Below are 25,221 nucleotides of genomic sequence, written 5' to 3'. Positions count from 1 at the left end.
AGTCACTGCAGTGTGGTAGAAGAACAAACTGCTATGTGGCTCCTTTGCACTGCACCATTGTAGCTGTCACAGTAAGATCTGAATCACAGCCAGGAGTAGTATCAACAGGACAAATTAGACCTAATACAAATGCCATCTAGAGGAGTGCAAACCCTTCAGAAAACCGTCTCAACCATGACACTCTACATGTTGCCACCATGTGCTAGACACATATGGGCTTGCAGGAAAATCCAACCTATGCTGGATCTTTAACGTTGAATTCTGAACATCTGTAAAGCTTACACATGACACAATGGAAGGATATTCTTGGCTGGCAGGGCAAAGACTGAGGAAAACAAACTAAAAGCAAATTTATACAAAAGCTCTATGCTTCTGTCTGTCTCCGTTACACAAGTGGCTTCAAACAATCTAACCCTATTTCACTTCTGCACTCAAGTTTCAAATAAGTTAGGCTGTGGTTATTTATAACATAACAAAGTCAGGAAGGGTCATCTCCAACTCCAGATTTTATTGTCCTATCACAGGTATTATCTTCTTAATGCAAAGTTCATAGTTCAAATCCCAGCCAAAACCAATGACAAAAAACAAAGGACAATGGGTGAAAATAATTCACATGGGACTCTACTCTACAATGAACTTTGAGTTCTTACAAAAATAGATGGCAAATATTTATTGACTAAAATAATACTGAATGTCAAGTGTAATTGAAAAATTAAAAAATATGAATTGACAATAAAATGGAGTAAGGGTCTTCAGGCCAATGAAAAAGAACTTTTCTCTCAAAATAGGATACACAATGTGGGTAAGGCATATTCATTCAATACTTGCCACAGGAGGCCAGTAGGAAAAAAATGAACAAATACCCAAGTATCATTTTTCAATGTTCCTTTCCTTATAAAACATTACAAAATTACATAAAAGTTACTTACTTACTTTTCTTTCACCTTCCTTCAAATAAAATATTTGGTATCTCCTGTGTGTCCTCCAGGGATACAAATATGTCATCAGGAAACTGCCTCTTAGTTTTTTTCTTCCCTAACCAGATAACCTTGGTTCTTTCCACCTTTCTTTAATTCTTTTCCCAATCACTTAAGTTGATTTTGCATCTTGTTCTCTCTCTATTCTAACATTTTCTAAAATTTCATGTTTAAGTTGTAGAACAACGTAGTAAAGAAATTAACCTAAGATTTAGTCAATAATGTCTAGCCAAAATGTATATTAGAAGAAGTTTACATGTTTCTACTTATATGCATTAGCATTGTATTTCCTTTTGAAACCATATAGGTATTTTATTGATTTATAATCTTACAGCTACACTGATTCAAATTATTGTACTTAATTTATTTCCCTATAAATTTTCTACCTTAACTAAGGACCTTGGAATATTAAATATATATATTTAATATTTTATATTAAATATATATATGACTTGAAGGCAGAGATCTGGATAAGCAATATATTATCTAGGTAATCTTAAGGAAAACATCTTAAAATTCCTGTATCAAACCTATGGTGAGGCTCAAATTTTAAACCAAGATAAAAATAATCATTCTGTTCCTAGGATCAAAGGTTCTGTATTTTGTTTTTTACCATTATCTATTCAGGCCCCATTTTTATATTAAAATAGATTTGATAAACAAGTTTTAATCCAACATCTATGTTGATAATAAAAATGGGTCTCAGAAGCAATACCTTTGAAGTACCATTTATCAATACTCCATACTGTCAACTAGATATCATTGTCTAAATATAAAATGTTTAGTAAATTATCCCTAAATGAAATTTAAAATACATACCTTTCTTCTTCAAGTTCCTGAATCATGTGTATGTATGTGTATGGGGAGTAGAAATAGGTATTTCCCTTAATAGGAAGGGATGATGCCAGAAGAGCCAGATTCAACTTAGTTATATTACCATGTGCCTCTCCACCTTCGGATTTCACAATGAATTAACAAATAAGAATCAGGAAACATAACATCTGATACTTTATTTTTAAGCAGATAGGTAGTATTACTATATAAAGAACTATTATAACAGATCAATAAAACAAACTAGGAAAAACAAAACACAAGAGGGAAAGTTTACTGTGAGGTCATGACATAAGATCTTACCTGTGTAGCTAATATTTCCCCAAACATTAAATTAATATATATTATTATTAAAATTAAAAATAATAGCAATTATCCCTGAATACTTGCTTAATACTAGTACTCATTATACTAAACTCTTAACTATATATTCTTAGTTAATTCTTAAAACTAAAGCTCAGACAGATTCAATAACTTTCCTAAGGACACACATTTTTATGAAGAACTAGGATCTCAACTTATATGTGCTGCTCCAAAGCCTTTGCCCTGAGCCACTAGACTACTGTGGAGGAAATAATTTAAATACATCACAGAAACGCTCATACCTCCTTTTGGTTATATTTGATAGCAAGTTTTAGACGACTTAAATTCATTCTTTCTTCTAACAATCCTCGTTTGTCAAGAGGCTCATCACTAGATGTATGGTTTAGAATAACTTCCAATTCGCGTGAATTCCGGGCTTGTGCAAGCAAATCTTTAGCAAACATTTTACATTGCCGAGCTAGTTCCTCATAATCATTCCTGTAAAATACAATGGTTGATTGTTAGAAATGTCACTTCCAACTTCCAACTACGCTATATTCACTAGAAAACTTTTACTCAGTAACATTTTAGTTCTGATAGTGGTGTGTGAAGTCATTATGTGCTGACTGTCAAAGGAACCTACTGTGTATTAATTTTCCACAGCTTTGGGGAAAACTATAATACAGTTATGTTCATGGTGTTCACACAATGCTTCCATATATATATGTATATATATGTGTATATATATATATATATATATATATATATTTCCATATATATACTGATATCCCTAGAAATTCTGATATTTGTCAACCAACTCTTCTCTTAATTCATTTTCCCTTATTCTCTATAAGTTTGGTATAAAACTTCCTTTTATATTACTTATCTAAACAATAGATAACAATATATTTATGCTAACCAATAAATGTTATTCTATAGTTTTTAACTAAACAGTTTTTCAATAACAGTCTACAACATGTTTATGCTACTTCTGATATTAAAATAGTATTTTGATTCATTTTTACAGTGTTCATTTGAAAAAATTCAAGTTAAAAAGAAAGATCCTAAAACATGTCTAGTCAAGAATTCTCTTTCAGAATCACATTTCCTTAAAACTTAGGATTTAACTGCTTGTTAAAGTCAGGCCTAAATCAATCTGTGAGGAACTAAGAAGTTTTAGTAGACAATTTTTAAAAAATATATTCATTATATTAAATTTATATCTGAGTATAATAATTTAAGAATAAAGTTAGAAATAAATAATTATGAGTCCACTGAACTTCAGAAATTTTTATTCCTTTTTTTTTTTCTTAAAGGGAAAGGAAGGGAAAATAGGAAGATTTCCTATTGATTAATATTTCTCTAAAACAGGGTCTTCCATAAACTGGCTGCATAAAGTTATAACTAAAAAAATTAAAAACTCTTAGGGGCTAACATTTTTCTCATCCATTCTTTGCATTTACTATGTTACCAAAATACCTAAGAATAAATAGTTGGATTTCTTTAACAACTGAATTAGTACCTGCTTCAGTCGAGAAATCTAGTTGCAGGTGGGAACATTCATCTAGAGTATATATTTTTACAAAGATATCTCACCTTAGATAAAGATTGTAAAACCACTATATTCAAAGGTAAAATGAATACATTTAATCAACCTAATTTGCTTAAGCTCTAATAAATTCCTGAAAGACTGCAAAGAGTCTGTATAATTTGGATGAAGATATAGTAGACTAGATGCAAAGAGTCCTCTGTTCTAGTTACAACTCTGCTCCTACTTTCAATGTCAACTCTGTTCCTAATTAGATGTTGGTACCAGTAAAACAGGTAACCTATATAGATCACATTCCCTGCCTATAAAAACAAGGGGTTATAGAAAAGGATTCTATTATCACTTCAAAATCTAACTTTATTAGTCTATGATTATAATTTAATCATAGTAGTTGTTTCAAATCCCTTTTTGGAAGGAATTGTATTTTATATGGTAACTCAGAACTCTATGAGATTATAATAGAAAGTTCTTCATATTTAAAAGAAATACTTTATTAACAGTCTCATCTGCTAATTAAAGTAGCAAAAAAATTACATTTTAAGCATGTCTCATGTTCATCCAAGTATATACTTTGTCATTTCAAGTTGAGGTAAATTTTAATATATCCAAATTAAAAGATAGTAGTTCCAAACTTGAAAACGTATAAACAGGTATTTTTAAAGATTTCTGGAACTAAGAGCTCTCAAGGACACACACTATGTACTGCTATAAAGGCAAAGAAAATTGCAAGCTTCATTTTGCCCTTCCAGTAAATAGAAGTTTGAATTTTCCCAATCTTATCAAATCATTGGAGGAAAGCAATGTAAGACATGGCTCCACCATCAGCTGGACATGAAAAAAAAGGTGGGAACTGGCCAGAAATCTTGATCAATTCTTCCTTCTTTGGAGGGCCATCAGGGATACTTTAACTTAAGGGAAAGTCTCAAAGCTTTTCCTCAAGTTGACTAATTGTAGTTTTCTAAAACAATTTTTTTAAATGTCTATCAGTTTAATAGGCTGTTTTTTCCCAAAGGTCCCCTTCCCCCAACTTAACTATCTATGAAGAAATTATTAACAGCGATTTGGGGGTATACAAACTGCACATAACTCTTCATTTCAGAAGAAATGTCTACATGCTATACTTCTTCTAACAGAAACTCTCACTAAACAGTGAAAACAAACTAGGTCTCTCTGTGTGGAACATCCCTGACATTCAGGAAGCATTCCACATGCTTCTAAACGTTATGAAGAATCATACTCCAAGGACTATAGATGTGGAGTAAGGAAGGTAGGACAGAGAGTAGTTATAAACTGTCCTTGCTCAAGCTGCCATTCCCACTCCTCTTCTCACTGCCCTCGGATGCTTTTGGCAATGTGGAACAAAGCAAGAGTGGTGCAAGAGGGGCAAAGAGCAGATGGGAAGACGTGATCTAAATTATACCAGGGTCTATTCCACTGAGAGAGAAGGGAAATCCCAGTAGGTGGCAGCAAGGTCTATCATCTTGAATCAAATGTAAATATATATTTTAAATTACCCTATGAAAAAGTCAGGCTGAAAATATTCTGGAAAAAAAGTTAAAATATAATTTATAATTTCTATTCATTCCCACCTGAATTCCACCTCCACAAGGCTTAGTTCTTTTAAATCAGCACTAAGTTCAAATGCTCTCAGAATTGGATCCTCCTCTGTTAACATTATTAGAGCTGGACTGGCCAAACAACGATATATATCAAGACGAAACCTGTGATAAAATTTTATTCCATAATGTAAAAGAAAATTATTACATACACATGATTAGTACTTTTAATTCACAATTTTCATAAATTTAAAATTATAGTATTCTAAAATCAAACAAAAAAATTACACTTATTACAGGATAACTTACATAAAAATAAAAATACTTTAAAAGTACTTTGAGATAAAATATTGAAAAAAATTTTATTCCTGAATCTTAGCTTATTTTAAATGAAATGTTAATAACTAATATAATTTGATCATTAAGTTATTCCTTCAATAATAAAGACTACTTTAATACACTAAATATATGTAACACATGAGTCATTCAACTAGGTTATTTTTTAAAGATGTTTCAAATCCTAAGAATGAAATCATGAATTAAAAATGGCAGAGGAGTAAATGGATGCTGCATGGACATGCTCCCATGACCCAAAATGGAATTAAAACAAAAATATACCCAGGTCAGAGCTGCTGGTGCAACCTGGTATGCCCAGCCACAGGTCACAGGACCATGCTCCATGTGCACTGCCAGAGGAAACTAGGGCGCCATCCTGCCTTGGGTGCCGGGGCTGCACAGTGAATTGCATGCAAGAGGGCTCTGAGCCCTCAAAAGGAGTCACACACTACAGGAATTGTACACACACCCCCACTGACCCTGAGAATCTGAAGTGGACAACTGAGGGACCAGAACCATGGGAGAAGAGGGTACAACTCAGAGTAGAGACAATAAAGGTGTGAAACTCAAGGCAGACCCAGCCTCCAGTCTAGCAAGGATTATTGAATCACTAGGGGCTTCAACACCTCGAACCCCAAACAGGGTGCCCAGAGCCAGAAAGAGACAGAAAAAGGGAAAGACAAAAAAAAAAAAAAAAAAAAACCCAAAGGAAAGAAAAGGAGGAATCACCAGGAAAAGAACTAAATGAAATGCAGGCAAGAAATATGTCAAAGAAAGAATTCAGAGTAAGGGTCATACAGTTCCTAAACCAGCTGGATGAGAAAATTACCAACTTATGTAAGAATCAAGAGGAAATGAAGAATGATATAGCTACAATAAAAAACAAAATACACACACACAATGAAAGGTTTCAACAGTAGAGTAGAAGACGCTGAGGACCGAATCAGCGAGTTAGAAGACAGGGCAGAAAAACCCACCCAATCTGAACAGCAATTGGAAAAAAAAAATTAGAAAGCAGGAGGAAAGCTTAAGGGAGCTATGGGACAACATGAAATGAAGCAACATCTGTATAAAAGGGGTGCCAAAAGGACAAGAAGACAAGCAAGGATTAGAAACCCTATTGGAAGAAATAATGACAGAAAACTTGCCTGATGCGGGAAAGGAAAAAGTCACACAAGCACAGAGAGTCCAAATTAAGATGAACCCAAAAAGACCCACACCAAGACACGTTGTAAATACAATGGCAAATGTTAATGACAAAGAGAGAATCTTAAGAGCTGAAAGGTAGAGACAGAGTTATCTACAAGGAATCTCCCATTAGATTATCAAAAGATTTCTCAACAGAAACAGATCAGGCCAGAAGGGAATGGAATGAAGTATAAAAAGTGATGCAAAGCAAGGGACTGAATCCAAGAATACTCCATCCAGCAAGGCTATCATTCAAAACTAAAGGGAAAATCAGGAGCTTTGCAGACAAAAAATGGCTAAGGGAGTTTATTACTACCAAGCCAGCATTGCAAGAAATACTAAAGGGACTGTTGTAAAAAGAAGAAATAGAAAGGCAAGAAGGAACACAGGCAGAAGGAATAAAAATGGCTACAAACAAGTACTTATCCTATATAATAAAAGGCTAATATGCAAATACACCAAATGACGAAACAACCAGAACTGAACAACCAGTCGCTATAACGTGCGCTGGCCACCAGGGGGCGTGCGTGCAACATGGCGGGCATTGGCCGCAGCGGGATGGTGGAGCAGGTGAGCAGGGGTGCCAGTCACTATCATCAGGGCAAGCTTCTGGTGGTTACCGAAAATTCTTTGCTCCCGCACACTGCAGCCCCGCCCAGTGCTCGCACCTGCTGCCAGCGCCGGCCCCACTCACACCTGCTGCCGGTGCCAGAGCCACTGCTTGCACCCACTGCCAGTGCCAGCACCGCTCACACCCACAGCCAGCACCAGAGCCGCCACTTGCGCCCACTGCCAGTGCCTGCCGCCAGTCCCGATTGCTCAGCACCATCAACAGGTGTGAGCGGCGGCTGCTGGCCCTGATCGCCCCTGAGGGTTTCTCCACCTCCTCCTGCTCCTGAGAGGTAACAGGGTAGCAGCAGCCGCTCACACTCACTGACAGTGCTGGCCCTGCTCGCACCCACTGCTGGTGCTGGTCCATCGCACTGCGCCGTCAGCAGGTATTAGCGGGACCAGCGCTGTAAGTGCATGGGAGTGGTGGTGGCGGGAGTAGGGCTGCTGGCAGACAGAGGACCAGGGGCCACAGCAGGAGGAGCCAGATGGGGGCATGGAGGATGGGCCGAGACCTGCCCCTGTGCCTACTGCAGCCTCGCAGCCCACAAGGTACACAAATTCGTGCACTGGGCCCCTAGTCTACAATAATAAAAGCATAATATGCTAGTTAGACCAGACGACCTCCTGGATGAAGCTACTGCTGCAAGGAAAGCCCGGGTCCCGGGTACCTGCTGGCGGTGGGAGGGAAGCCCGGGTCCCGGGTGCCTGCCAGTGGCCAGAGGGAAGCCTTGGTCCCGGGTGCCCGCTGGCGGCTGAATGGAAGCCCGGGTCCAGGTGCCAAAGGGAAGCTGGTGCCAGCAGCAGGGGGAAGGAATGCCTACTCTTCCATGAATTTCATGCATCGGGCCCCTCATAGATGTGAAAATCCTCAACACAGTTCTAACAAATCATATCCAGCACTACATTAGAAAGATCATACATCATAACTAAATGAAATTTATTCCGGGGATGCAAGTCTGGAATAATATCCGCAAGTCAATAAATGTGATACATCACATAAACAAATTGAGAGGAAAAATCACATATCAATTGATGCAGAAAAATCATTTGACAAAATCCAATAGCTTTTCTTGATAAAAACCCTCAGCAAAGTGGGAATAGAGGGGCCATACCTCAATATAACCAAAACCTTATCTAACAAACCTAACAAGCCAACATCATATTCAATGGGCAAAAATTAAAACCATTTCCCCTAAGAACAGGAATAAGACAGGGATGCCTATTTTCACCACTCCTGTTCAAAATAGTACTGGAAGTGCTAGCCATATCAATCAGACAAGAAGAATAAATAAAAGGCATCCAAATTGGAAAAGAAGAAGTAAAACTGTCAGTATTTACAGATGACATGATATTGTACATAGAAAACCCTAAAGACTCCATCAAAAAAGTACTATCTTGCCCTAGCTGGTTTGGCTAAATGGATAGAGCATCAAACTATGGACTGAAGGGTCCTGGTTTGACTGTGGTCAAGGGCATATGCCGGTGTTGCAGGCTTGATTCCCAGTATGGGACGTGCAAGAGGCAACCAATCAATTATTCTCTCTCATCATTGATGTTCCTATCTCTCTTTCCCTCTCCCTTCTTCTCTGAAATCAATAGAGATATATTTTTTAAAAAAAACTACTAGATTTAATTAATGAATTCAGCAATGTAGCAGGATACAAAATTAAAACCCAGGAAACAATGGCTTTTTTATACACCAATAATGAACTCACAGAAAGAGAAACTAAAAAACAATCCCATTTAACATTACAACAAAAAAATCAAGATAACTAGGAATAAACTCAACTAAGGACTTGGAAAATCACAGGACATTGAAAAAAGAGATAGAGGAAGACATAAACAGATGGAAGAATATACCATGTTCATGGATTGGTAGAACCAACAACATTAAAATGTCTCTATTACCATAAGCAATCTATAGATTCGATGCAATCTCCATTAAAATATCAATGGCATATTTCACAGACCTAGAAAAACTCTCCAAACATTCCATATGTAATAAAAAAAGACCCCGAACAGCTACAGCAATCCTAATAAAGAAGAACAGAGTTGGAGGGATCACAATACCAGATATTAGCTATTGTACAAAGCCACTGTTCTCAAAACTGGTACTGGCACAGAAACAGACATACAGACCAATGCAACAGAACAGAGAACCTGGAGTCGACCCAAGCCCTTATGCTCAATTAATATTTGAAAAAAGGAGGCAAGAGCATACAATGGAGTCAAAATACTCTCTTCAATAAATGGTGTTGGGAAAATTGGACAGATACATGCAAAAAAATAAAACTAGAACAACAACTTACACCATGCACAAAAATAACCTCAAAATGGATAAAGGACTTAAATGTAAGATGGGAAACCATAAAAATATTAAAAGAATCCATAGGCAACAAAATACCAGACAAGTAGCAATCAATCTCTTTACTGATAGAGCTCCTAGGACAATGGAAACTAAGGAGAAAATAAACAAATGGGACTACATCAAAATAAAAAGCAAAAAAAAAAAAAAAAGCCATCAATAAAACAACAAGAAAGCCCACTGCATGGGAGAACATATTTGCCAATGTTATATCTGATGAGGGTTTAATCTCCAAAATTTATAGGGAACTCATACAACTTAACAAAAGGAAGATAAACAATCCAATGAAACAATGGGCAAAGGTCCTAAATACACACTTCTTGAAAGTGGATTTACAGAAGGCCAAGGAACATATGAAAACATGCTCAAAGTCACTAATCATCCAAGAGATGCAAATCAAAATGACAACGAGGTTCCATCTCACACCTGTCAGAATGGCTATCATCAACAAATCAACAAAGGAAAAATGCTGGCGAGGATGTAGAGAAAAAGGAATCATGTGCACTGCTGGTGAGAATGCAGACTGGTGAAGCCACTGTGGAAAAAAGTATGGAGTTTCCTCAAAAATTAAAAATGGAACTCCCATTTGACCCAGTAATCCCACTTCTAGGGATATATCTCAGGAAATCAGAAACACCAATCAGAAAAGATATATGCACTCCTATGTTCATAGCAGCACAATTTACAATAGCCAAGATTTGGAAACAGCCTAAGTGACCATCAGCAGATGAGTAGATTAGAAAACTGTGGTACATCTACACAACGGAATACTACGCTGCTATAAAAAAGAAAGAACTTGTACCATTTGCAACAGCATGGATGGACCTGGAGAGCATTATGCTAAGCTAAATAATCCGGTCTGAGAAAGATAAATATCACATGATCTCACTCATTGTAGAATATAATGAACAACGTAAACTGATGAACAAAAATAGATCCAGAGACATAGAAGCATTGAACAGACCATCAAACCTCCTAGGGAAGGTGGGTGGGGGGCAGGTAAGAGAGCAAACAAAGGACTTGTAAGCATGCATATAAGCATAACCAATGGACACAGGCAGTAGAGGGGGTGAAGGGATGTGCTGGGAAGTAATAGTGGCCGGGAAGAGGTCAATGGAAGGAAAAGGAGACATATGTAATACTTTAAACAATAAATAATTTTAAAAAAAGAAAATATAAAAAATCTTCCTAATCAACAGAAGACTAGCTGGAGAGAACCCAAATAACCGAGGAATGAAAGTGGGTACTACATAGGACTGGTAGGAAGGACAGAGGCACGAGAAGGCTGGCTGAGCCCCCAGAGACAGCAACTGAATTTCTGGAGAGATATCTCAGGTGTGGGGGGTTGGTACCAAGAATTCTAGGTTCTAATCCCCATGCTGGGTCCCCAAGAAGAGAGCACCAGAACTGACAAGGTTACCCACATAACATCTTGCTGTGAACATCAGGGGGTTGCTGTCAGCCAGGGTGGGATGGCTAAAAATTTAGGGCCCTCTTAAAGGGCCAACACACAAAATACCCTGTGGAGCCACTCACCTTGTGCTCTGGCAGAGGGAGGGTAGAGTTAACGGGAGCTGTGTGAGTTTCTGCTAGGACTGGAGGGTCTGGGGATAGAGCTCATAAAGCAGACATCCCAGTTTCCTGTGCTGAGTCATTCCCTCACACTGCAGAGTTCATCTTTCTCACTCAAACAACTGCTATACAGACTGCTTTCTCTGGGGGTAAGACAGCTGACCCACTCTATTGGAAAACACCTATTCCACAGTGTAGAGTTTCTGAGACCCATAAAGAGACTGATAATAGCAATTAGCCTCCAGGCAGAAACAATTGACCCACCCTGTTGGGAAAAAAAAAAAGCTCTTTCCACATCTTTGAACGATTGTCTGAGGGCAATTCAAGACAGAATCCTATCAGTCTATAGGCAGAGAAAGTCTCTTGATTATTTGAGTCTCTGCCTGATCTAATTAGTCAGAAACAGCATTTAACACTGTCCTGCACCAGAGATTGAGGGGAGCAGCAGATCTACCTAATACACAGTCACAAATATAGGAAGCCAAAATGAGGAGAAAAAGAAACAAATCACAAGTGAAAAAACAAGAGAATCTCCAGAAGAAAGATCAATGAAATGGAGATAAGAAATTTATCTGATATAGAGTTCAAAATAGTAATGGTAAAGATACTCAACAGCATGAAAAAAGATATAGTAATTATGAAAACAGAAATAAAGAATGACATAGCATAAATAAAGAACACATTGGAAGGAATACACAGTAGATTAGGGGAAGATGAGGATTAAAAGAGTGACTTAGAAGACAGGGTAGAGAGAGAAACCAAGATGGCGGCATAGGTAAACACCGGAAATTGCTGCCTCCCACAACAACTTCAAAAATACAACGAAAAGAAAAAACGGACATCATCCAGAACTACAGGAAGGCTGGCTGAGTGGAAATTCTACAACTAGAAGGAAAGAGAAAAGCACACTGAGACTCAGAGGAGGTGTGGAAGTAAACTGCAGAGGTACGGAGGCGCGCGTGGCAAGGGCTGGCAACTGAGGATGTGGCTGTCTTTTTGAATCGGGAGGGAGTCACAAGCCCCCGACTGCTCTGAACTCCAGTTCCGGGAAGTCTCTGGGGACCCAGACTCATACGGGGAGAAACTGGACTGTCTGGCAGCGGGCAGAACTCGGAACTCGAGGGCGGCTTTCTCTCAGAGGTGCTTGCAGCGATTACCGGGACACTGAGACAGGCCTCTTAGGGCAGGGCTGAGGATCAGCCATAGCTGCTTGCTCCGCCCTGTTGATTCCCTGAGACCCCGCCCCACCCAAGCTGTGGCAGGGGCTTTTGCATATGAATGCCTGGGCCCTTTGCAATCTGAAAATTACCTAACAAACTTCAGCTGGGTCAGACAGACCCAGAACTTCCAAGAGAAGGCCCAAGGCCCCACAGCAGCTTGCATTGCTTCACAGCTGGGCCTCGTCTGGGCAACTCCAAACCCCAAACAAGGAAGGGGAATCTGCAGATCTCTTCATAGCTCCTGCTGGGTAGCCTCAGGCAGAGGCTAAATTAGCACCTCCTTAGATCCAAGAGCCAGTGTACCCAGTGGTCAGAGTGGGACCATCCAGATTACAACTCCTCAGATCCATAAGGGACACACTCAGGGGACAGACTCAGTGAGCACCAAAGCCCCACTGAAGCAATTCTTGCCTCATAAGGGTGTCTCCAGCACAGAAGTTCTCCCATTGCAGACACAGCTGATTCTCACAGCCAATTGGCCTGGAGGTCAATTCCTCCCAGTGATACCTACAACAATCAAGTCTTAACTATAACAAGACTGTGCACAAAGCCCACAAAGGGGTGCACCAAGAGTGTCCACCTCAGGTAATTGGGGAGGCTGAGCCACTGGGCCCTATAGGACACCTAGCACACAAAGCCACTCTACCAACACAGGGAAGCATAAAAAATGCAGAGACAAAGAAACAGGTCACAAATGACAGAAATGGAGGAAAGCAAACTACTGGATATTGAGTTCAAAACCATGGTTATAAGGTTACTCAAGAATTTTCTAGAAACCGCCGATAAATTTAGTGAGACACTGGAGGATATGAAAAAAAACCAACTAGAAATTAAGCATACACTGACTGAAATAAAGAATAATATACAGAGATCCAACAGCAGACAAGAGGATCCCAAGAATCAAGTCAAAGATTTGAAATACAACGAAGCAAAAAAATACCCAACCAGAAAAGAAAAAAGAATCCAAAAATATGAAGATAGTGTAAGGAGCCTGTGGGACAACTTCAAGCGCACCAACATCAGAATTATAGGGGTGCCAGAAGAAGAGAGAGAGCAAGATATTGAAAACCTATTTGAAGAAATAATGACAGAAAACTTCCCCTACCTGGTGAAAGAAATAGACTTACAAGTCCAGGATGCACAGAGAAGCCCAAACAAAAGGAATCCAAAGAGGACCACACCAAGACACATCATAATTAAAATGCCAAGGGCAAAAGACAAAGAGAGAATCTTAAAAGCAGCAAGAGAAAAACAGTCAGTTACCTATAAGGGTGTACCCATACAACTGTCAGCTGATTTCTCAACAGAAACTATGCAGGCCGGAAGGGAGTGGCAAGAAATATTCAAAGTGATGAATACCAAGAACCTACAACCAAGATTACTTTATCCAGCAAAGCTATCATTCAGAATTGAAGGTCAGATAAAGAGCTTCACAGATAAGGAAAAGCTAAAGGAGTTCATCACCACCAAATCAGCATTATATGAAATGCTAAAAGGTATTCTTTAAGAAGAGGAAGAAGAAAAAGGTAAAGATAAAAATTATGAACAGCAAATACATATCTATCAACAAGTGAATCTAAAAATCAAGTGAATAAAAAATCTGATGAACAGAGTAAACTGTTGAATATAATAGAACCAGGGGCATAGAAAGGGAGTGGACTGACAATTCTTAGGGGTAAAGGGGTGTGGGGGTGCAGAAGATACTGGACAAAAATTGTACACCTATGGATGAGGACAGTGGGAGGGGTAAGGGCAGAGGGTGGGGTGGGAACTGGGTGGAGGAGAGCTATGGGGGGAAAAAAGAGGAAAAACTGTAATAATCTGAACAATAAAGATTTAATTTTTTTTAAAAAAGGGTAGAAAAAATCACTCAATCAGATAACCAAAAAGAAAAAATAATTAAAAAGTAGGACAGCTTAAGGGAGCCATGGGACAAATGGAAGTGTAACAATATTCGAATAGCACATGTGTCAGAAGAGGCAGAAAAGGAGAAAGGGATTGAGAATGTGTTTGAAGAACTAATGGCAGAAGTAATGGGAGAGAGAAAGTGTTTGAAGAAATAATGGCAGAAAACTTACCTAACGTGGTGAAGGAAAAAGTCACACAAGTTCAGGAGGCACAGAAAACCCTAAGCAAGAAGAACCCAAATAGCATCACACACTGACACATCATAATTAAAATGCCAAAAATTAAAGACAAAGAAAGAAAGGCATCAAGGGAAAAGCAAACTGTTACCTACAAAACTGAGCTTCCATATGGGTGACACCTGATTTCTCATCAGAAACGCTACAGGCAAGAATGAAATGGCATAAAGTATTTAAGGTCATGGAAAACAAGGATCTGAAACCAAGATTACTATATCCAGCAAGGCTATCATTCAAAATAGATGGTGAAATAAAGAGCTTCCCAGACAAAAAAAAAAAAAAAAAAAAAAAGGCCAAAGGAGTACATCATCAGCAAGCCAGCATTACAAGAAAAGCTAAAGGGCCTGCTATAATAAGAAGAAGAAATAGAGAGAGAAACTTAGCCAAACAGAAAGCAAATGGCAATAAATAAGTACCTATCAATAAGCTTAAATGTAAATGGATTAAATGCTCCAATCAAAAGACACATGGTAGGTGACTGGATACAAAAACATGACCCAACTATATGCTGTCTACAAGAGACCAACCTCAAAACAAAAGACACATAGGATGAGAGTGAAGGGATGGAATAAAATTTTCCATACAAATGGAAGAGAAAAAGAAAGCTGGAGTACTCATAGCTAACAAAACAGACTTCAAGATGAAGGCCATCTCAAGAGACAACATAGCTAACAAAACAGACTTCAAGATGAAGGCCATCTCAAGAGACAACAAAGGTCACTACATAATACTAAAGGGATCGATCGAACAAGAGGGTATAACCCTGGTAAATATATATGCACCTAATATAGAAATACTTAAATATGTAAAAAACTTCTAGAGGACTTTAAGGAAGAGACCTACAACAATACAGTCATAGTAGTAGACTTTAACATCCAGCTGACTTCATTTGATAGATCTTCTAGACAAAAATTAACAAGGAAACAGTGACTCTAAAGGACACACTGGATCGGAAAGATTTAATTGAGATTTATAAAACATTTCACCCCAAAGCTGAAGAATATACATTCTTCTCAAGTGCACATGGATCATTCACAAAGATAGACAACATGTTAGGACACAAACACATCTGTACAAGTTCAAGAAGGTTGTAATCATATCAAGCATCTTCTCAGATCACAGTGGAATAAAATTAGAAATCAATTATAGTAAATACACCCCAAAACATTCTAACATATGGAGGCTAAATAGCATGTTACTAAACAATGAATGGGTTAGAAGTGAGATCAAGAAAGAAATAAAAACTTCCTGGAAACAAAATATAGAATAAAAAAAATACAAAAAGTCAATGAAAATAAGAGTTGCTTCTTTGAAATGTTAAACATCATTGATGAACCGTTAGCCATACTCATAAAGAAACAGAGAACCCATATAACAAGATCAGAAATGAAAATGGAGAAGTAACCACTGACACTACAGAAATAAAAACAATTGTATGAAAATACTATGAACAAGTATATGCCAACAAGCTGGACAATGTGGATAAAATGGACAAATTCCTAGAAAAATACACTCTCCCAAAACTGAATAAGGAAGAATCAGAAAACCCGAATAGGCCAACAACAACTGATGAAATAGAAACAGTAATAAAAAAGATTCCCAACAAACAAAAGCATGGGTGTGATGGCTTCACAGGGGAGTTTTACCAAACACTCAAAGAACTATCTCTTATACTCCTTAAACTATTTTTTAAATCTAATAGGAAGAAACACTTCCAAGCTCTTTTATTGAGGCCAGCATTCTCTAATTCCAAAACCAGATAAAGACACTACAAAGAAAGAGAATTACAGGCCAATATCCTTGATGAACATAGATGCTAAAATCCTCAACAAAATTTTAGTCAATCGGATCCAGCAATATATTAAAAAGATCATATATTATGACCAAGTGAAATTTACTCTGGGGAGGCAAGGCAGGTACAATATTTGCAAATAAGTAAATGTGATACAGCACATAAACAGATTGCAAGACAAAAACTGCATGATCATATCAATCGATGCAGAAAAAGCATTTGACAAAATCCAACACCCTTTTTTGATAAAAAACAAAACAAAACAAAACAAAAAACCTCTCAATAAAGTGGGAATAGAGATTATCCCTCAACATAATAAAGCCCATACATGAAAAACCTGCAGCCAAAATCATACTCAATGGGCAAAAAGTAAAACCATTTCCCCTAAGAACAGGAATAAGACTCTTTCACCACTCTTGTACAATATAGTTCTGGAAGTCCTGGCCATAGCAATCAGATAAGAGGAAGAAATAAAAGGCATCCAAATTGGAAAGGAGGAAGTAAAACTCTCATTATTTGCAAATGACATGATACTGTACCTGAAAAACCCTAAAGACTCTATAAAAAAACTACTAGATTTAATAAATGAATTTGAAAACATGGCAAGATACAAAATTAACACCCAAATTCCCTCACATTTTTTAACACCAATAGAAATTAAATAAACCATCCCATCTACAATTACATCAAAAAATTAAGATACTTAAGAATAAATTTAACCAAGGAAGCAAAAGACCTGTACTCCAAAAACTACAGGACGTTGAAAAAAATCAATAGAAGAAGATATAAACAAGTAGAAGAATATACTGTGTTTCATGGATTGGTAGAATCAACATCATTAAAATATCCATACTACTCAAGGCAATCTACAGATTCAATACAATCCCTATTAAAATACCAACATCATATTTCACAGGTCTAGAAAAAATACTCCAAAAATTTATATGGAATAAAAAAAAAGACTTTGAATAGCTACAGCAATCTTGAGAAAGCAGAACAAAGCTGGAGGAATCACAATACCAGATTTCATGTTATACTACAAAGCCACCATAATCAAAACAGCCTGGTACTGGCACAAGAACAGGTATATAGATCAATGGAACAGAACAGAAATCTACCCAAGCCACTATGTTCAGTTAATATTTGACAAAGGAGGCAAGAGCATACAATGGAGTCAAGACAGTCTCTTCAATAAATAGTGTTGGAAAATTGGACAGATACATGCAAAAAAAAAAAATGAAACTAGACCACCAACTTACACCATACATAAGAATAAACTCAAAATAAATAAAAGACTTCAATGTAAGCTCTGAAACCATAAAAATCTTAGAAAAACCATAGGCAGCAAAATTTCAGAAATCACTTGTAGCAATATGTTTATGAATACATCTCCTAGGGCAAAGGAAACTAAGGAGAAAATAAACAAATGAAACTACATCAAAATAAAAGGCTTCTGCACAGCAAAAGAAACCATCAACAAAATGAAAAGGGAGCCCACATTTGGCAATGATACATCAGATAAAGTGTTAATATCCAAAGTATATGAGGAACTCATACAATTTAACAAAAGGAAGAAAAATAATCCAGTTAAAAAATTGGTATGGGACCTAAATAGACACTTCTCCAAAGTACACATAAAGATGTCCAAGAGACATATGAGAAAATGCTCAAACTCACTGATCATCAGAGAGAGGCAAATTAAAACAACAATGAGGTGTCACCTCGCACCTGTCAGAAGGGCTGCCATCAACAAATCAACAAACAACAAGTGCTGGCAAGGATGTGGAGAAAAGGGAACCTAGTACATGGCTGTGGGAATGCACACTGGTGCAGCCATTATGGAAAACAGTATGGAGTTTCCTCAAAAAATTACATGTGCCCATCAGAAGATGAGTGGATAAAAAAGTTATGCTACATTTATACCACGGAATACTATGCAGCAGTAAAAAATAAGAGTCTCTTACCCTTTGAGACAGCATGGAGGGACCTGGAGAGTATTATGCTAAATGAAATAAGTCAGTCAGATAAAGACAAGTATCACATGATATCACCCATACGTGGAATCTAAGTAACAAAATAAACTGATAAACAGAGTGGATCCAGAGACATGGAAGCATGGAACAGAGTGTGGAATCTCAGAGGGAAGGCGGGGGAGTGTGAGTGGCGGGGAGGTAATCAACCAAAGACCTTGTATGCATATATGCAAAACCCATAAACATAGACAATAAGGTGGTGAAGGCCTGAGGAGGGGGGCAAGGGCAGAATGAAGGAGGTCAATGGGAGGGAGGGAGGGAGACATATGTAATACTTTCAACAATAAAGAATTATTTTTTAAAAAAGAACAAAGTCATGTATGTATGTATAATGTAGCTAATAGATGACTCCCTCCCTTTACCATCTGTAAACAAATTAATGTTCATATTCAATATCTAAATCAGAACCAAACCAGAAAAATTATGCTATAATTCTTTCATTTATATATATACTAGAGGCCCGGTGCACAAAAATTTGTGCACTCAGGGGGGTCCCTCAGCCCGGCCTATGCCCTCTTGCAGTTTGGGACCCCTCGGAGGATGTCCACCTGCTGGCTTAGGCCTGCTCCCTGGGGGATTGGGCCCAAGCTAGCAGACATCCCTCTAGCAGACCGGCAGCACTCGTGGGATGTCCACTTGCCAGTGGGGAGCAGGCCGAAGCTGCAGTCGGACATCCTTAGCACTGCTGAGGAGGCGGGAGAGGCTCCTACCACCACCGCTGCCCAAACCCCCTTCAGGGTGGGGGTCCCCACTGGGGTGCCTGGCCAGCCTGGGTGAGGGGCTGAGGGCTGTTTTCAGATTGACCAAGCCCCCTGGCAACTGAAGCTCCCAGCCTTTCCTTTTTTTGTTTGTTTGTTTTATTCACTCCAGCTCCGTGGCCATGGCGACTGGAAGCAGGTATCTGGGGTTTATTTACCTTCTATAATTGAAACTTTGTTGCTATTGAGTGGAGCTCAGAGCCAGCCGCGGCAGGCTGGCTTCCTCCATCACTGGAGCAAGCAAGCCTCCTGCTCGCTCCAGCTCCGTGGCTGCCGGCCGCCATCTTTGTTGGTGGTTAATTTGCATATTGCACTGATTAGCCAATGGGAGGCGTAGCAAAGGTACGGTCAATTACCATGTTTGTCTATTATCAGATTAGACTAGAGGCCTGATGCAGGAGCCGCTCTGCCTTGGCCCCTGCCCGCTGTGGCAGCCGCCTCAGCCCTCACAGCCCTGGCTTCGTCTGGAAGGCCGTCCGGAAGGGCATCCAGTCTAATTAGCACATTACACTTTTATTATTATAGATAATTCATAATTTGTGAATTCGGTAGATGTTACATAATGCATATTTTTCTTTTAAATATAAATTTAATACATGCCTGTTATTTTAAAAAAGCAAGTAGTTTAGAAACAGGTTGCTCTAATCACTTGGGTGATAATAATGTGTCAATGTCTGTTCATCTATTATAACAAATACTAGTATACTCCACTGGTGAGAGATCAGGCAGCTATGAGAGGAGGGTAGAGAGTATAGGGAAACTCTACTTTCTGTTCAATTGTATTGAGCCTAAAATGCTCTAAAAATACAGTTGTGTATACTAAGCTGAAAGGATAGCCACTTAGGTCCATTACAATAAAAAAATCCATAGAGATGACATATAGGATTGCTCCTTCCACATTTTGTCCACAAGAAATGACTTTTAGAAGTCCTTTCATCATTGTTTTCTTCTAGGAAGGTTTTTATAAGAAGAGTAAATGTCAACTTTATTTTGGGTCTTAATTTTTCCAGAAACCTAAACCTAACTCTCTTCTTTCCTCTCTTCTCTATTCTCCTTCCCCATCTACAATTCTCTTTCTCCCTCTCCTCTCTCTCTCTCTCTCTCTCTCTCTCTCTCTCTCTCTCTCTCTCTCCCCCCACCTCCCACCTATCCAGCCCTCCTTCCCTTTATCTCTTTTATAATGTCTAAGTGTATCTCTTAAATACTGCCCTCAGACCAAGATGGTAGCTCTTTCTTTGATTTCTTCTGTACTTTACTGGTACATAAGGTTCAGAGTAGCACCCTCTGTTCAAAGACAACTAAAAAGCTTCAAAAATAAACTCAATTTCAGTTGTACTTTTAAGACATTTTCAAGAACCATAGGAAATAACTGCATGTGTGGTATTGCACACACAAAACAATATTTAAGAAGCCAACATGATCTTGATTCCAAAGGGCATGTGATGAACTCCTTTTTCAGTCCATGCTGGGGCTGGGGCAGGAAGTAGAATCTGGCAACAGCCCACCACATTAATCATTTCCCTTTTCTGTCTGTTACTTTTGAGGCCATCTGGTGGAATGGACAACAGAGAACAGCTATGCATGGATCAGGGGCAGTTGAAAAGGATGTTCGGGGAGGACACCGGGATGACCTTCATTGGTAATGTTGATGTCAAGTCAGGCACTGAATATTTTGTCATAAACTTCCAAATCAAGATCTAGATCTCCATGGAATATAAACATGGAATAATGCCACCAGATGATAGTATTCTCCTTGGCAATCCCCGCTGGAACAGGAAGGAAGTAAATCTTGGAGTCCTGCACTTACATCTCTTAATCATACACACGCATGCCCCCCAAAGCAGTAAATCGTCGCCTTTCACTGTGTCACCATGATTCATACATTCAAGTGATGTTTGAATAAATAAATGGATGAATAGCAGAGAGCCAACAACATTTCTTCTTGTTAGCTTGGAAATTTACCCAGACTACTGGTTTATTATAAAGAATAGAACTCAGGAACAGCCATATGGAGGAGATACCTGGGGCAAGGCGTATGGAGCCTCCATGCTCTCTCCAGGCAAATCAACCTCCAAGGGAAGTTTGCTCTCATCTGGGAATTAAGGCTATAACACTAGGCAGCTGAGAGTGGGGATTCCTTTCATTTTCCATGGAGAGGTCTCTCTAAATATTATTTGCAATTAAAATGTTTATATTACTTTTAAAATCCAAATATATTTTTGGACTATATAGTAATCCTTTATTATAGAAAATTTGGAAAATACAGAAAGACCTCCAAAATAAAATAAAAATAAAGTGTAATTATATAAGCTAGAGAGAATTTTAATATATTCCCATTTAGTATTTATTTCTATGTGCTTATATCTATATGTGTTTTTATATATGGGATCACAGTGTATACAGTTTTGAATTCTTTCTTCTGCACAGTAAAATAAAAATGATATTTGATGGTTGTATTGTAATTGTTGATGGGACTTTATCATAATTTTTATTACAATTTCCTATGGATTTTTTGCTGTACTAATTGTGTTGTTTGAGGTGGTGTTTATTGTGTTATGTTAAGCAGTGCTATAAAGAACATCTTTGAGTATGACTAGCTTTTTCATTATCCCATTTTATCAAATTAGTAGTGTTTCTATGTAGTGTTCTATATAAAAACCACTATCTTATTTTTTAGAAGTGAAAATTTATTTTTTCTAAGAAAAACTATTTTAAATATAAAAATGTTACATGCAATAAACACCAATGTTCAAAAATGATCTTAAATATAATATTACATGCAATAAACATTATTTCAAGAAAAAAAGAATTTTAGGTATAATAATATTATCAAAACTGTACTAACATAGTATGATATCACAAAAGTTATAGGAACTATTAAAAATCTGCAAATAGCAGGATTACTTCTATTAGATTCTAAAATATCCCCCGCCCCCCCCGCCCACTGGCTCTATTTTTGTTTATCAGTTTATGTTGTTCATTATATTCCACAAATGAGTGAGATCATGTGATATTTATCTTTCTCTGGACTGGCTTATTTTGCTTAGCATATGCTCTCCAGGTCCATCCATGCTGTTGCAAATGGTAAGAGTTCCTTCTTTTTTACAGCAGCATAGTATTCCATTATGTAGATGTACCACAGTTTTCTAATCCACTCATCTGCTGATGGGCACTTAGTCTGTTTCCAAATCTTAGCTATTGTAAATTGTGCTGCTATGAACATAGGGATGCATATATCCTTTCTGATTGGTGTTTCTGATTTCTTGGGATATATTCCTAGAAGTGGTATTACTGGGTCAAATGGGAGTTCCATTTTTAATTTTTTGAGGAAACTCCATACAGTTTTCCACAGTGGCTGCACCAGTCTGCATTCCCATCAGCAGTGCAAGAGAGTTCCTTTTTCTCCGCATCCTTGTCAGCACTTATCGTTTGTTGGTTTATTAATGATAGCCATTCTGACAGGTGTGAGGTGGTACCTCATTGTCATTTTGATTTACATTTCTCGGATGATTAGTAACTTTGAGTATGTTTTCAGATATCTCTTGGCCTTCTTTATGTACTCTTTAGAAAAGTGTCTATTTGGGTCCTTTGCCCATTTTCTGATTGGATTGTTTATCTTCCTTTTGTTAAGTTGTATGAGTGAAACCACTGTCTTTTTAAGAACCCCTGCACATATTGACAAATTGTTTCCCAAGAAAGTTGTACACTCTCAACACTGACATTTAAGAATGCCCATCTAGATGCTCCTAAGCCAATACTGACCTCCCTCTTTTTTTTTCTTTTTTTGATTTCCCTGATATGGCAGGAAAAATATTCTTTATTACTTTAATATTTCTTTGTGAATTATTTGTATTGTTAGAAATTTTATTCTTATGTTTTATTGGCAATGTGCTTATTGGATTTTTTTTATAAGTTCTTTATAAGCATGTTTCTATTTTTCTACTGGGATTTTAATGATTAGTTTATTGATCTCTGTGACTTCTTACATATTCATAATACTAATGCTGTTTGTGATTTGACTTATTTCCTTTTTTACACAGAAATTAAAATCTTAAAATTTGTCTGGTGATAAAAAAAATAAAAAATAAATAACTTAAAACCATCCACTAAAGAATAAGTCACAAGAGAAATTGGAAAATATCTTAAACACACTAATATTAGAAAGGAAGCAAAACCTAAAATCAATAAGCTAAATTTCTAACTTAAGTTAGAAAAAGTACAAATCAGCAGATGGTGGCAGAGTAGATGGATGTTATACTCACCTCCTATCAGCCTTGAATTGGAATTGCAACTAAATTATAGAACAATCAACCTGAATAACCAACTGAAGACTAGCTAAACCGTCTTACAACCAAGGATTCACAGAAGAAGCCACATCAAGACTGGTAGGAAGGGTAGAAACTTGAAAAGGGCTGGTCCTGCTCCCACATGCAATGCTGGGAATCCAGAGGGATATCTCAGCTGAAAAAGGTCCACCCTGAGAAAGGTGGGGTCTAAGCCCCACACCAGGCTCCCTAGTTCAGAGCAACAGAGTCATGAAGAGGAGCCCATATAACATCTGACTGTGAAAATCAGTAGGGATTCTGTCCACCAGGGAGAGATGGGATTCTGATAGGAATTCCAGGTGCCCTATTAAAGGGTCAGCACACAGAATAACGTTTGCAGCCACTCACCCTGGGCTCCAGCAGAGAGACTATGGGGTGGGGCAGACTTTAGTATTGTAACGACAGACTGGGCTGTGTGGTTCTTGGAAGAGAGCTGAAAGGACAGCCACCAAGGACAGCCACCAGGGTCCCAGTGCTGAGTTCCTCACCCATACCACCCACAAATGCCATCTTTCCTTGGGCAAAACTTTCCTCCAATCTGCATCGGCCAAGGGGGACTTGCACAATTCCTCCCTCCTGATCTCCCTGCTGCTCAGCCAACATCATGTCCTGCAGAAAAGTCTGATGCCTAAGATTATGGTATACTTTCTTGAAGGGATCTTGAGGACGAACTCAAAGAGAATCAAGAAACAGAGTTGTGTGGCTCTGGGGCAAAAACTATTTCCCTTTCCCTCTTATCACAGGCAAGGTGAGGCCAGCTGTATGCCAGTATGGACTGCCCCACACCCTGTGACCACAGTAACCTGTGGCTCACACCCAATTTACCCTGTTGCCATAGCCAAGTGCCAGCCTGGAGTGCCCCTGCAGCCAGAGTAGTGGCTTCCCAACCCCCACAGAGAAAAAACATTAGCTCTTTAGTTGACCCAGGTAGACTCTGGAGAGAACTAAATTGTTTTGCTCTTGGGCAAGGCCATTTTTTCTTGGGTGGGCCATTTTTTCCTAGCTCATGCCAGAATAGCATCACCATTCAGCCCTGGTCAGTGTGGACATGATGAACAATGATGAATCCCTGTGACCCACCCCAAAAGACCACAGGCACATAGCAGGTGGCAGCTTACCTTGGTGTACCCTGAGATAGTTGCTGAGTGGCTTCAGGCCCAGCACTGATGCCAAGATGAATCTGTATCAGTCTAGTAAAAATCACTTGGCCCTAACTGGTGACTCACTGAAAGCCTCCCTCAAGCAAGTCATGTACCACCAGAGGCTCTTTCAGTAACCGAGCTTAACAGGAAGCTAACAGGTGAGGGCAGATCTCAGGGAGCCTTGGGCTTTTTGCTGACCTGCCCCCAGTTCACTGCTGGTGGAAATCGGTCTTGTTGCACAGCTAGGCCCTTCCCACCCACACCCACGCCCAGCAGAGGCAGCTACAAACTGTGGATCATTTTGTACCTCCAAAAAGGTAGCCCAGGGCAAGTCACTGGCAGTGACTAACATCTACTGGCACTAGAAACCCTCCCAAGGGACCCCAGAACCAACACAACCGGTGGTTCAGACCACATTATAACAAAGCTCAATTAGCTCCACAAGCAGCACACACAAAGGGAGATCTTTTTTTTTTTTTTTAATATATTTTTATTGATTTCAGAGAGAAAGGGGGAGA

General features: G+C 38.5%; 1 protein-coding gene across 8 annotated transcripts in view; it reads right to left on the bottom strand.

Annotated features, from left to right (window-relative positions):
• The window catches only part of TRPC1 (transient receptor potential cation channel subfamily C member 1), a 167,670-nt gene that overhangs the window by 74,624 nt on the left and 67,825 nt on the right, over positions 1-25,221 (bottom strand). For 6 of the 8 annotated variants that reach the window (XM_070405905.1, XM_070405911.1, XM_070405908.1 and 3 more), the window contains 2 exons: positions 5,250-5,381; positions 2,414-2,609 (listed from right to left, as the gene is read on the bottom strand). In XM_070405905.1, coding sequence (XP_070262006.1) covers positions 2,414-2,609; positions 5,250-5,381 — 328 coding nt within the window. Of the gene's footprint in view, positions 1-2,413; positions 2,610-5,249; positions 5,382-25,221 lie in introns of those variants that run through there. The other 2 variants (XM_070405909.1, XM_070405913.1) reach the window with 2 other exon arrangements.

The sequence above is a fragment of the Myotis yumanensis genome, unplaced genomic scaffold (genome assembly GCF_028538775.1).
Source record: "Myotis yumanensis isolate MYYU_CA2020_CCGP unplaced genomic scaffold, mMyoYum1.0.hap1 SCAF_2, whole genome shotgun sequence".
Taxonomy (NCBI): Eukaryota; Metazoa; Chordata; class Mammalia; order Chiroptera; family Vespertilionidae; genus Myotis; species Myotis yumanensis.
Note: the sequence above shows the minus strand (reverse complement) of the source record. Positions and strands in the feature narration are given on the sequence as shown.